The following is a 14,193-nucleotide window of genomic DNA, read 5'->3' on the forward strand; positions in this document are numbered from 1 at the left end:
GTGTCTGAACCAACTCAACAGCACTTTTAACGACAGTAGCTAATCACCTCGAGGTTTTTTCATGTATTAATTTTCCACCTGAATGTTTTATATGCTGAAGTGTCTGTTCATGCCTATTCCATTTTTTAATCAGAATATTTGTCTTTTCCTCTTGTGATGTTGACATTTTCTATAATTTTTAAAGATTAGTATCTGTCTGATATGTTGTTGCCAAAGTGTTTTGCCTTGTCTATGGGTTCTCTTTTTACTCTTTTAGTGATGTGCATAAGATTCTAATTTTTAGGTAGTCACTGTCATCTAGTTTGTTTTCTGCTCTTTGTGTATTTTCAGTTATGCCATGTATTAGGGCCCCTGTGTATGTTTCTATTTTTTGTAGTCTTTATAGTTTTAGGTGTTGCATTTAAGTCTCTGATCCATCTTTTATTTATTTATTTTATTTTGATATGGTATGAGATATGAATCCTGTTTTAGTTTTCTGCAAATGTTTTGCCTAAGCCATTTGCTGAAGAGACAACTACCTCTTCTCCCTTTAATGTTTCTCCATTTAATTCCAGATGATGGAATCTGGATTGGAATTGCTTTATATCTGTGGAATGGTTTTGGGTAGTTGTTGACCTTTTCCACAATGTCATCAATAGTTCTTGTATGTAATCACGGCACTCTCTATTGTGAAGGACTAGGTACTCTAGTTATGTGGGATCCTGTATCCAACAGAGCAATAAAAGATTGAGTCCGTCACCTCCCTAGATTCCCTCAGCATACTCACATGGTTTTCTATAGTTTTCATCTACCCTGTTTTACTCCAGTCATCTCTCCCTTCCCCACCAAGTATCTGAGGTTTGAAGTATATCATGGGAGGGGCCAGAAAACATAAACCTCCAGGAGACCAGTAAGCAGGGTTCGTTCCATAATTGGCAACCTAGTGGCTGCTTGTGGCTTAACCAAAGAAACTTGTATTTTCTGTTCACACAAACTCTTATCTTCTCATTTCTAACACAATATATGCAGCTTTGAGGAATCCTTAATGTACGAGCTATAACCATATTACCTTTTAGCATTATCTTTATAAATATATCCCACATAAATTTAGAGACCACCACAAGAACAGATTTGATGCATTGGACATTAATAAGCAAAGACCAAAAGACTTGTGGGATGATATCAAGGAGACTATATATGATGAAAGCCAAAGATAAATGAAAAGACAGGAGGAGAGGGCAAGATGGTAGACTAAGTAGAAAGGTTGTTCAGACCCTCTACAAAGAGATATGACCAAATGAAACAGATGCAGATGATAGTCCTGGGACTCTAAGCTTCAGATGAAGGGATAGAGAAGTGTACTGAATGCTTACTAGGAGAGGAAGCTGACCAGACATGACAAAATAAAGAGAGACTGGTGATACAAGCTAGCAACCAGACAGGCGTAGTCATCTTGAGCTTTTGTGAGTAGCTTCAGAAACAAAAAAATGTATCAGCATTGCAGAAACATACCTGTAGCTCGAAGGTATGTTACAGGTTCTCCACACTACTGTGCTGACCAGAGGCAAGGCTGCCCCCCACCCATGTACACCCCCAGAGAAGCTCCTGATCTTCCAGTGCTCAGAACTATGTGAAATGTGAACACCACAATCAATGTAATCCATCATATAAATAAAACAAAGGAAAAGAACCATGTGATAATATCAACTGATGCAGAAAAGTCATTTGACAAAATCCAACCCGATTCCTTATAAAAACAGCAAAGTAGGAATTGAGGGAAATTCCTCAATATAATTGAGAGTCCCTCTGTTTAGCTTATATATTCCTTATGGGCTAGTCAGATGCAGGGATGATTTGCCAGTCAGAGGCAAGGAAAGAAAAATCCGAGGGGACATAACACACAAACACACCTAACCACCTACTCTTTGTACCTGTTTTATATATAGACTTTCCATAAAATATTTAATTTGTAATAATAAAAAAAAAAGATTGATTCTTAGCTGGAAGGAAGGAGCAGTGGAGGGAAGGAAAGGGTGGAGGTGGGGAGAGAAAGAAAGGAAGAAAGATGCTAAAGAGTGAGGAAATAGATCATTGTTGAAAAGTGATGATTATTACATTTGCTATTCTGGTAGTTTGAAAATTGTCAAGTAGAGGTTCGGAAGGCTCTTTAGTAAAGTAGAACAACTACTACCCACTTACCAATACCTCATTATCCAGTATTTTTCATTTATGACAATAGTAAAAAGTCTAAGATTATTTTGATTATGAACGACATATGTCTGGTAGAGTAACAAATGCCAAGATGCAAGGTAAGAATTAAACACTGGCTTGATGGTTAAGATTCTTTGCCATCTTGGCTGATTCATGATTCTCAGTGGTTTAACAGTTATATAATGATGTAGTCATCTTCTGCTTTGTGACCTGATACCATCATCCTCTGTTTTTGCATAACGAACTAGTTTTTGGAACCTAACCATGTTGATAAATGAGGAATTGGGTGTAGTCTTTTTAAAAAATGCATTTTACAACTATCTTATTTATTCTCACTTGAATAGTTGTTGTTAAGTGCCATCGAGTCAGTTCTGACTCACAGTGACACTGTATAGGGTTTTGTTGTTGTTGTTGTTGTTAAGTGCCATTGAGTCGATTCTGACCCATAATGACCCTGTGTAGGGTTTCCGAGGAGCAGCTGGTGAGCTTGAACCACTGATCTTGCAGTTCAAATGACTTTGCAGTGTGGCGCATTAGCCCACAGCGCCACACCAGGGTGCTATAAAATGTATTAAATAAAAGGCAAGCTAATTCATTCTGGTTCACTGACCTCTCTTGCTATGAACATTTAAGGTGAACTAACTCCCATATTTGAAGAACTATATTAAACCTCCTTGGAACAGCCCTGTGGTAAGGCTGATAATATTGAAAAATTAATAAGAAAAGCCCACTTAAATTCTTAGGTTACCAGTTGTTTGTTGTTGTTGTTAAGTGCCATGGACTTGGTTCCAACCAATAACAACCCTGTACAGGGTTTCCAAGGAATGGCTGGTGAGATTGAACCGCCAACCTTGTGGTCCAAACCAACTTTGCAGTCCAGCTCATTAACCCACAGCGCCACACCACGACTCCAGGTTACCAGTTTGGGTTAGGAATATTTATCCATAATTTTAGGATATTCCTTTTCCTCTCTTTTGAATTCAAGGAACTGGGATGCTTTAACAAAGTACAACCTATTTCTTTAATTCAGAAATGAGAAAGTTTTATTTCTGCTAATAATTGGTGACAAAATTATAATACATATTTTAGATCTTTATTATTCATATCTGTAGAGTTTTTAATGTAGACAGAAGATCCCATTTATTGGGAAATACACTTGTAATTTTAATGTTTGCTATGTTAGATGTTATAGATTAATATACTATAATATAAATTATCAGTATGAATCTTTAAATTAAGTCTTAATGCTAATTTGGTGACTTTTCAGGAGTTCAGGGAAATTTCTTTCTTTTTTCTTCTTTTTTTCCAATTGTTCAGTGCTTTTTAACTAAACAAGCCTGATACCAGCTTGGATAATTAGGTTAGAATTTTATATTGAAAATCATTGTTTGATATTGAAAATAATTGTATATAATAATTCTCTAGTATATTCTAGCTTCATGGTACCTAATGTGAAGAAAGGAATGCTCCAAATTCACATAAATGATATACCTAAATCTGGGATTAAAATGAGCAGTTCTTCTTCTATACACTTGAGGGCTCTGTAGGCTGTGAAGAGTTGGAATGAAATAATAGGAAATTGTGCTCTCAAGTAAATTGGTTCATTGTACTTTTTCCAAGTTTAATGTTCACTAAACTGTTTGGCTGTGTGCCATAATTAGCCTTATCTTCCCTTGATTGAAACCACAGATAAAAATTCGTTAATCTACTTTCTTTGTGGAAAGTGTTAGGAAAATAATTAATTATTTTAAATGATGCTGCAAAAAAAATTGTATTCTAAACTTAATACTGTTGTCTGTGATTTTGAAATTCAGTCTAAATATCATAAACTGTAAGTATTTGTGTGTTCTTTTGTTAGTAAATAAGAATATCCTTTCCAAAAAATTATTATATGCCGCATATAGACAGTAAGCTAATTGTTCATTAAGTGAAATAAAATACTAAAATTCTCTGTTATATTTTTCAGGGGATTCGAGCCCGAATTTTAGAAACTCTGGTCATGCTTATTCTTCTTGCCCTCCTTATTCTTGGAATAGTGTGGGTAGCGTCTGCACTCATTGATAATGATGCTGCAAGTATGGAGTCTTTATATGGTATGAGATTTCCTTGTTTAAACTGGCTTCTTTAATGGACACTGGGGTGGTGCTCTTGAATAGACACTGGACTGTTAACTACAAGGTTGGTGGTTGAAACGCACCAGCTTGGAAACCCTATATAGGGTAGCTGTGAGTTGGAATTGACTCGATGGCACTTCACAACAGCATAATTTGGGATATAGCTTCATATATATTCACTTTTTAAAATATTTTTAAAGTTCTTTGTATAATTATTTCTTGATGTTCATATATAGAATTGAGAATAAGTAAGCAGTTTTCTTTTTTTGTTGTTGTGTTTTTTTAAATTGGCTCTGTTCTTCAAATTCCATGGTGGCTTTGTTTTTGGTTTTCCTCCCTCTAGACAGATTTATTTTTTTAAATCAGTTTATTGTGAATTGAGTGAAGGTTTACAGACAAGATCATCAGTTTTACATGTGACAAATTGTACACTTTGTTTCATCTCAATTATTGCAATCTCCACCCTACAGTTATCCTGCTTCCTTTCTGTGATTCCTATTTGCATTCCACCCACCTTCCCATCCCTTCTCATTTATGTCCTTAGGTGAATGTTACTCTTTTGATTGTCCGTCATTGACCATTCCATGGTGAGCATTCCTTATTAGTGCTCTTGTTCCCTCTATATACCTACCTACTGCTTGGTTGAAAGTTGGACCACCAGGTTGTGTTAATTTCTAGACCTGAAAGGTAGTGGAGGGCCATAGTCTCAGGTTCCGCCAGTCTCTTTCTGATCAGTAAGCTGGCTGTAGACAGAGTTTACAAAAGGGTTTTATCCTGGTCTTCTATTTTAGATCCATTTGTTGTGCAAATTGACAATAATAAATCAGGAAATCAAATAAATTATTTGGCTTGTTGTTGTTAAGTGCCATTGAGTTAGTTCTGACTCACAACAGACACTTTGTAGGGTTTCTGAGGCTGTAAATCTTTGTGGGAGCAGAAAGCCTCATCTTTGTCCTGTCGAGTAAGCTGGTAGGGTCGAACCACTGAGCTTGTGGTTAGCATTCTAGTACTTTTCCTGCAGAGCTACAACACTCCCTTAGATGGTTTGGTAAACTCAAATAGGCAATTATGTCTTTTAGGTTTGAATTTATTAAAAATATATATGTGGTTTTTTTTTTTGTTGTTTGTTTGTTTGTTTTTAATAGATCTCTGGGAGTTTTACCTACCCTATTTATATTCCTGTATATCATTGATGGGATGTCTGTTGCTTCTCTGTAAGTATTTTTTTCTGACTTAATTTTGATAGGAAAGTAGGACTTTCCTGTGTTCTAGAAAAATATGAACTGATTTTCTGATGACATTCCTTAACAGTTTGGAGATTAAAAAAAAAAAAAATCGGCCATTAATATTGTTTAAGATAAATTTTGATGCCCTGAAACCTTGGCAGAATAAGATACTTTTTGTATTCTCTAAGGACAGTATCTTCCTTGGGTTGGATAAAAACACACACACACACGTAAGTCACACATGCCCACATTTACTCAGCACAGGGCCAGATTCTGCTTTTGCATGGTGATGGTAGAAGTTGTATGATGAGTTGGTGGATTTTATTTCAAAATATGTTTTGTTTTACTTGAAGCATCATCAATACTAAGAACTGTTATAAGTAGATACATTTAGAAACAAGGATTTAAAATTGTAGTTATCACTTCTTGTCTGATTCTTAATTAAAAACTACTTGAGTCTTACTTGTTCTTTACCTTGTCTTCTTTAATTTCCTTTAAGTTAATTTTTATTATGATTGTACTGTTGGGATTGTAAATATTCTAAATCTTTAGTCTTCACAAACCTTTTACTAAATACAGTAATGCTCATCTCGTCAAGTTATCCCACCCAGCTTTATTGATGAAGCTGAAAGCCCAGTGACAGAGCTCTGGGAAAATGTAGACCTGAGATAAGAATTTTCTTAAAAGAATAATCTTTGCGTTCATTTCATTCTGTTGAGTACCAGTTTATCTATCCTAATTCTGAAATATTTTCTCGCTGTGGGTCATCTTTTTTCTACAGTGTGTACGCCAGTTGGTCTTTCCCGTATGTTTACAGTAATGGGTCAGTTGTTAGTGAAGCCAACAGTAAGTATTTCATTATAAATAATTTTATTTATTAAATAAATGGGATTGCATTTGAGTGTCTTTTAAATTATGGGTTAGTATTATATTTTTGTAGACTGATGACCCAAATGGTTGTTGCTGTTGTTTTTATTTTTAGAAACCAATTTATTATTGATTTAAAAATATTAGCTATATGCGTTCAGGTAAAAATTCTTCCAGCTAATTTTAAGACAAAATTTGTATATACTTACAAACATTTGAGGTATCTCTGTTTTACAGCAAATAGTAACTCTATTGTTTCTGAAAACTTTCCTGAATATTAGATCTTGATTGATTGAATTAAACTTTCCTTGTAAGCTGAGAAATAACTGTATGTTCATTTTTTAATGGTCTTCCAGTGATTTGTCCTACGTTTCTTTGGCTTCTAGCTATTTTATCAAATACTTAATAATCTAAAAATAGATCCTCTGATTGTAACTCTTTTCTGTAAATTAAGCTGTCTATTTTAAGAATCAGGTCAGATACTACGACCATCAAAAAACTTTTTAGTTGGTTTTTGTTTTTTATTCTCTTTAACCAGAAGTAATTTTTCTTCGTATGACCTTTGTTAGGTCTCAGTTCTGATATTTATTTTAATACTATATTTAATTTTTAAACATACCTATCTCTCCTACTATCCTGAGCTATGAGCTATTTGAGATCAAGATCTATGTCTTATTCTTATTTAAGTCCCCATTAGTCTATGGTGGTTAAAAGAATAAGCTTTGAAAAGCAACTACTTTTCTTTGCTAAACTATGTTTCTTAATATATAAAATCCGAATAATAACTGTCTGCCATTCATTGGGTTGTTGTAGAAATAAAGAAGGATGATGCATGCATGCACTTAACCCTGCCTGACACATAGAAACACATTAAGGGATATTATCTGCATGTCCTGGTGTGGCGCTGTGGGCTAATGTGCTGGACTGCAAAGTTGATTTGAACCGCAAGGTTGGCAGTTCGTGGTCACCAGCCACTCCTTGGAAACTCTATACAGGGTCACTATGAGTCGATACTGACTCGAAGGCACGTAACAGCAACAACATGTCATTCATATTGTCATTTAGTCACACATAAAGCATACCTGTGGGGATAAGTATTGGACAGTTTGCACAGTAAAGCAAAAATCATTTAGTATGTGTTAGACCTGAAGAAAGGAGCCCTGGTGCTTGGCTGCTACCTAAAGGCTGGCAGTTCAAACCTGCTCAGAGGCTTCTTGGGAGAAAGACCTGGCGATCTACTGCCATAATGATTGTTGTTATTAAATGCCATTGAGTCAGTTCTGACCCATAGCGACCCTGCATAGGGTTTCCAAGGAGCAGCTGGTGAGCTTGAACCGCTGACCTTGTGGTTCAAATTGACTTGGCAGTCCCACGCATTAATCCACAGCATCACACTGGGCAGCAGTTATATTCTGTCACATGGAGTCACCATGACTCAGGATCAACTTGATGGCTTCTAACAACAAACAACAACAGACCTTACAAAAAATAAAACTTATTAAGTCTGATCAAAACAGTAGAATGTGATGAGAAGCATTGGTGGAGAAAGAAAAAAAACTTTCGTAACATGCCCACAAAGATAGGATCTGTGTCTATTGCTCCACCTCCACTTTGGGTTACTTCCCCCTGAATTCACTGCATTCCAGTCAGTCCTTTCAGTGTACTGAGTGCTTTCCCACCATAGACCTGTCATACATTCCAGCACCTGGCAGGTTCTTTTCAGTTTAAAAGTTGGCTCCTTAGAGAGGTCTTCACTGGCTAGCCTTCCTGCCCCCTTCTTCCCACCCTTAACCAAACCCTCATCGGGTAATCATTCTTTACAATTCTTTGTATGTTTGCTGGTTTATTATTTATATTGTGTTTATTATTTATATTTTCTTTCCAGAATTTAGGGTCCATAAAGGGAGAGATCATATGTATACCCAGTGATTATTAAGTTATAGGCCATAAGAGACCATAAGTACTTGTCAAAAGACTGAGAATTAGTGGATTGCTTTTAATACATTTAATGTAAATTATATAAATTTAGTATCTGGTACAGATTATGTTATTTGAGAATCTTTTCTAAATATACCTAATCAGGAAGCTAAAATGGTATTCATATATAGGACTTCTTTTGTTTTATTGGGTTTCTACCGACTTCTCTCCACTTTTTTTCTTTTTTTTTTTTTTTTTCTGGCAAGCATAAAGTAATTTGGGTTGAACCTGACACAAAGCATTGATATCAACTCTGGGATTCTTTTAAATTTTCACAAGAGCAAGGAAAGTAGTTAGGATCGTTTCATAGAATGACAGTTGTGTAACAAAGTTAGAATTAAACACATTTAAGTCTTTGTTAATTTTGCAGATAGTGCAAGACAATGTCTCATACACTGAAACTTGATTAGTTTGTTTTTGAACTAGAGTTGTATGACTTGATGGTGAGTGCTGTGGATTTCAGTGTATTATTTCTGTAGGGTTTCCATTTATGAGATAATTTTGACAATACTTTTGTTAATATTGGAATATTTTTAGTTTTTTCAGATAGTATAAATGGGCAGTATTTCATGTTAGTGACTTAGTGTATAGACTTCTTGTTTTAGAAATTATACAAGTAAATACAAATAAGAACAATTTTGCCATGGATGAGCTAATCTTTCTAGCTCTAAAATATTGACTTGTGCATAAAAATATATTCTTGTGTTTAGCTTTTTGGTTATTGGAAATTCATACATTGAGAGAGTCACAGAGCTCTTTAGTTTCCTCTTTAAACTTTAAAGGTATCCAACATAAATGTATGTTGTTTTGTGATAATTAGCTTGTGATGTGTTTATATATTAAAATGATTTTATTTAATTTGTAAATAAAATGGTATAAACATTTATTCTTTGAATTCTCAGTCATTTGAATGACTACATCATCTAAACAATCAACGGTATAAACTGAACGTTCTCATATGTGTTCGTTTTGGATTCTTGAATCATTTTATTTTTAAATTTAGATTCTTGAAGACTTGGATGAACAAATTTATATCATTACCCTAGAGGAAGAAGCACTACAGAGACGACTAAATGGTATGTGGTATGTATTTAGAGCAGAATTTGAAATAATTTAATTTAATTAGGACAGATAATTGAGGGGAAAAATAATCAATCTTTCAGTGTCCTGAGCTTTTACAAGAGCTCAAGACTTAGCAGCAACATGTGAACTTCCCAGAGAAAGAAAGGTTCTCCTAAACTGGAGGGTTTGGTAAAGTCCTAAATTCCCTCTTAAGTGAAGTTAGATCTAATCTAGCGTGGCATGTTCAGTTCTGAGATAGCAAACGCTAGAAGAGGAGGTGTACCTCTGTTATAGTTTTAATACCTTTTAAACTTTATGACTTCGTAGTTACTTGGGCTTTGCAGATTTGCATCTTTTCTTACTGTCTATAATATTACTACTTCATTTCTGTTCTCTTGAAATCTTTAAGGTAAAGAGTAGGGTTTTTAAGGTGCCAAATTTGACTCTCTCTTTGAGTTTTACTTTGGAACTATTTTTTATTTGGAAGTAAAAGAATCTTGGTGATGCTGTGGAATAGGCATTGGGCTGCCAACCATAAGGTTGGTGGTTCAAACCCACCAGGTACTCCAGAGGAGAATGATAGGCTGTTTGCGTCCTTAAAGATTTACAATCTTGGAAATGCTATATAGGGTCACTAAGAGCCAGAATTACCTCGATGGCAGTGGGTTTCTTTTCTTTCTTTTTTTTTTGGTAAACATGTCAAAGATTTTAAAGTTTAATTTTTAATGACTAGTCTTTTTAATTTTTTTTCTTTTTATACCTTTTATTATGATTTAGTGAAAGTTTGTAGATCAAACTGGCTTTCCATTCAACAATTCATCCAGATTTTATTTTGTGACATTGATTGCCATGCCCACAATTTAACAGCACTACTCTCACTTCCTCCCTGTGTTGACTGTTCCCCATTTGTTCTTCTTTCCTACTCCTTCTGAGTTTTTCCCTTGGGCAACTGCTGCCCCTTTGATTGGTTGTTCTAAGGGGTGCATACCTCTCAGTTGTTCATATGAGCCTATTGTTTAGCTGAAAGCTGAGCAGTGGACTGAGTTTGGTTCCAGATTTGAAGGGTGTCTAAGGAGCATTAATCTCACAGGTTCCTCCAGCCTCTATCTATGAGACCAGTTGTTGTTGTCAGGTGCCATCAAGTCAGAACCGACTCATAGTGACCCCATGCACAGCAGAACGAAACAATGTCCGATCCTGGGCCAACCTCACTACCGCTGCCACACTTGACGCCATCAATGATGCCACCTGGCTGATCCATCTCATTGGAGGTCTTCCTCTTTTTCTCTGACCCTCCACCTTACCCAGCATGACATCCTTCTCCAGCGACTGTTCCCTCCTGACAATATGTCCAAAGTATAAGAGACGAAGCTTAGCCATCTTGGCCTCTAAGAAGCACTCTGGCTGCACTTCTTCCAAAACAGATCTATTGGTTCTTTTGGCAGTCCATGGCACTTTCAGTATTCTCCTCCAACACCACAACTCAAAGGCATTAATTCTTCTATGATCTTCCTTATTCACTGTCCAGCTTTTGCATCCATATGAGGTTATTGAAAATACCATGGCTTGGGTCAGGCGCACCTTAGTCCTCAAGCTGACATCTCTGCTCTTCAACACTTAAGAAAAGTTCCTGTGCAACAAATTTGCCCAATGCAATACGTCGTCTGATCTCTTGACTATTGCTTCCACTGGTGTTGATCCAAGAAGAATGAAGTCCTTGACAACTTCAATCTTTTCTCCGTTGATAAGAATGTTGTTTATTGGTCCAGTGGTGAGGATTTTTGTTTTCTTGACATTGAGATGCAACCCATACCGAAGGCTGTGCTCTTTGATCTTCATCAGTAAATGTTCCGCGTCCTCTTCACTTTCAGCAAGCAAGGTTGTATCATCTGCATATCGCAGGTTGTTAATGAGTCTTCCTCCAATCCTGACACCACGTTTTCTTTATAGAACCCAGCTTCTCATATTATTTGCTCAGCATACAGGTTGAATAAGTATGGTGAAAGAATACAACCCTGTCTCACACCTTTCCCAATTTTAAAACATTCAGTGTTCCCATGCTCTATTCGAACAACTGCTCTTGGTCCAGGTACAGATTTCTCAGAAGTACAATTAAGTGTTCTGGAATACTCATACTTCTCAATGTTGTCCATAGCTTTGTCATGATCCACACAATAGAAAGCCTTTGCTTAGTCAATAAAGCACAGGTAAACATCTTTCTGATATTCTTGCTTTCAGCCAAGATCCATCGGACATCAGCAATGATATCTCTCGTTCCACAGCCTCTTCTGAATCCAGCTTGAACCTCTGGAAGTTCTTTGTCGATGTATGATTGTAGCCGTTTCTGTATTACCTTTAGCAAAACTTTACTCGTTGAGATATCAAACAGATTGTCTGATGATTTCTGCATTCCGTTAGGTCACCTCTCTTTGGAATGGGCACAAATATGGATCTCTTCCAGTCAGTCGGCCAGAGAGTTGTCTTCCAAATCTCTTGGCAGAGATGAGTGAGTGCCTTTTGTGCTGTCTCACTTTCTTGAAAGATTTCAATTTTTATTCCATCAATTCCTGGTGCCTTGTTCTTTGCCAATTCCTTCAATGCACTTTGAACTTCCTCCCTGAGTATCATTGGCTCTTATTCATATGGTACCTCCTGAAATGGTTGAATGTTAACCATTTCCTTTTGATACAGTGATTCTCTGTATGCCTTCCATCTTCTCTTGATGCATTTTGCATCATTCAATAATTTGCTCAGAGAATCTTTCAATAACAAAAGTCGAGGCTTGAATTTTTTCTTCAGTTCCCCCAGCTTGAGAAATGCTGAGCGTGTTCTTCCTTTTTGGTTTTCTGACTCCAGATCTTTGTACATTTTGTTGTAATATTTGGCTATATCTTCTTGAGCTGAGCTTTGAAATTTTCTGTTCAGCTCTTGGACCTCCTCATTTCTTTGATTTGCTTTAGCATCTCTACACTGGAGAGCAAGTTTCAGTGTCTCTTCTTGTCTCGTCAGTGTCTTCAAAATGACATCCATTTTGACCTATTCCTTCTTTCTTGGCATCTCAATGACTTTTTGCTTGTTTCATGTATGATGTTCTTGATGGCATCCTACAACTCTTTTGGTCTTTGGTCTTTAGTGTGTAATGTATGAAATCTGTTCTTCCTATGATCTCTAAATTCAGGTGGGATATATTCAATGTCATAGTTTGGCTCTCATGGACTTGTTTTAATTTTCTTCAGCTTCAGTTTGAATTTGCATAGGAGTAATTGATGATCTGTTCCACAGTCTGCCCCTGCCTTGTTTCCACTGATGATATGGAGCTTTTCCATTGACTCTTTCCACAGAAGTGGTCAGTTTGATTTCTATGTATTCCATCTGGCTAGGTCCATGTGTATAGTCATCTCTTATGCTGTCTAAAGAAGGTATTTGAAATGAAAAATCATTGGTTTTGCAGAATTCTATCATGCGTTCTCCAGCATCATTTCTATCACCAAGGCCATATTTTCCAGCTACTGATCCTTCCTCTTTGCTCCCAACCTTTGCATTCCAATCATCAGTAAAGATCAAAACATCTTTTTTTCTTAAATAAATGTTTTATTGTGAATTATGTGATAGTTTACATGGGAAAACATTAGTTTTACATTCATTCTATCATATATCGTTTCATTGCCATAGTTACAATCCCGTCCATACATCATCAGCCAACCAAAGGGTATACCCTGCAAGCCTGCCTCCCTACCCTCCCCCGCCCCCCCTGGCCTGGTCATCAGCACACAGCCCCTTTCCCTCTCTGGATCTCAAGTTCCCAGCCACTTCATCTCTCCACGTCATCGTCTCTCCCTCCATCTCAGGCATCACTGCTTCTCTGGGTAGGTTCCCGTTCTCCGCTTTTCTCCATTGATGGTCCCAGGGCCCTCTGCTCCTAGACTGAAAAGTTAATCACTCCCCACCTTGCTGTAAAATGTCCACCTTTACATTTCCATCAGTCCTGACAACAATTAATCACTATTGCATCACAAGAGACCCATCTACATTTCATTTCATCAGCCCTTTCTAGACAGCTTGGATACTACTCAGTGGAGAGTCTACCTTCCTCCACACCCTCTGGATCTAGGTTCCCTCATGAAAGCTTGTAAGCCAGTCATTTTTTGCCTTTGTAGCTCTCCCCGCCCCCCAACATTTTGGGTAGCCAGTGTCCAAGTTGCCCATCCCTGTCTGCTCTTTGTGTGAAAGAGGGTAGGAATAATTCTTGCAATAAGGATTTGTTCCCTCTTTTGAGCTACTGCATCCATAGGTGTAGGTCAAGTTCATCAAATTGTATCAGATGATGCTTTTTTCCTCTTCTTTCTTCTTCGGGTTGAGCGCTGATCATCCAGTCATTGAAGCCAGGTCAAGTGGGTCTTATCTGCAAGTGTGGGTGTTCTTGTGCATATGCCTTCTCTTCTTATCAGCTGGATGCTTCACTCTCCACTCTAGTTCTTTGTTGCTGTGTCACTGACTCTGAGCTCATGAGTCCCCAGGTCTTGCCACACTGCTGGCTGACCAGGTCTCCACCTGGGATGACAGGAGTCTATTGAACGTTGTAGGGCTTAGCTCGCCGCTTCATTGCTGTTTTTCTCTCACTTCCCCTTTTGGGTGATGTGTGTGGTTGCCAATCAGAGCATTTATTCCCATCGAGTCTAAGTCTTGGAAGAGGATTTGCACCACTTGCCTTTATGTCTCCCTGGGCAAGCAACTTGCTTGTTCTTGTAGTAACAGTC

At 37.1% G+C, this 14,193-nt stretch overlaps 1 protein-coding gene across 1 annotated transcript in view; it reads left to right on the plus strand.

Moving 5' to 3' along the window:
• The window catches only part of LMBR1 (limb development membrane protein 1), a 195,809-nt gene that overhangs the window by 132,456 nt on the left and 49,160 nt on the right, over positions 1-14,193 (plus strand). Inside the window, exons 6-9 of the mRNA XM_006871291.1 lie at positions 4,157-4,283; positions 5,450-5,518; positions 6,312-6,376; positions 9,378-9,450. Of these exons, the coding sequence (XP_006871353.1) occupies positions 4,157-4,283; positions 5,450-5,518; positions 6,312-6,376; positions 9,378-9,450 (334 nt within the window). The remainder of the gene's footprint in view (positions 1-4,156; positions 4,284-5,449; positions 5,519-6,311; positions 6,377-9,377; positions 9,451-14,193) is intronic.

Source organism: Chrysochloris asiatica, unplaced genomic scaffold (assembly GCF_000296735.1).
Source record: "Chrysochloris asiatica unplaced genomic scaffold, ChrAsi1.0 scaffold00166, whole genome shotgun sequence".
NCBI lineage: Eukaryota > Metazoa > Chordata > Mammalia > Afrosoricida > Chrysochloridae > Chrysochloris > Chrysochloris asiatica.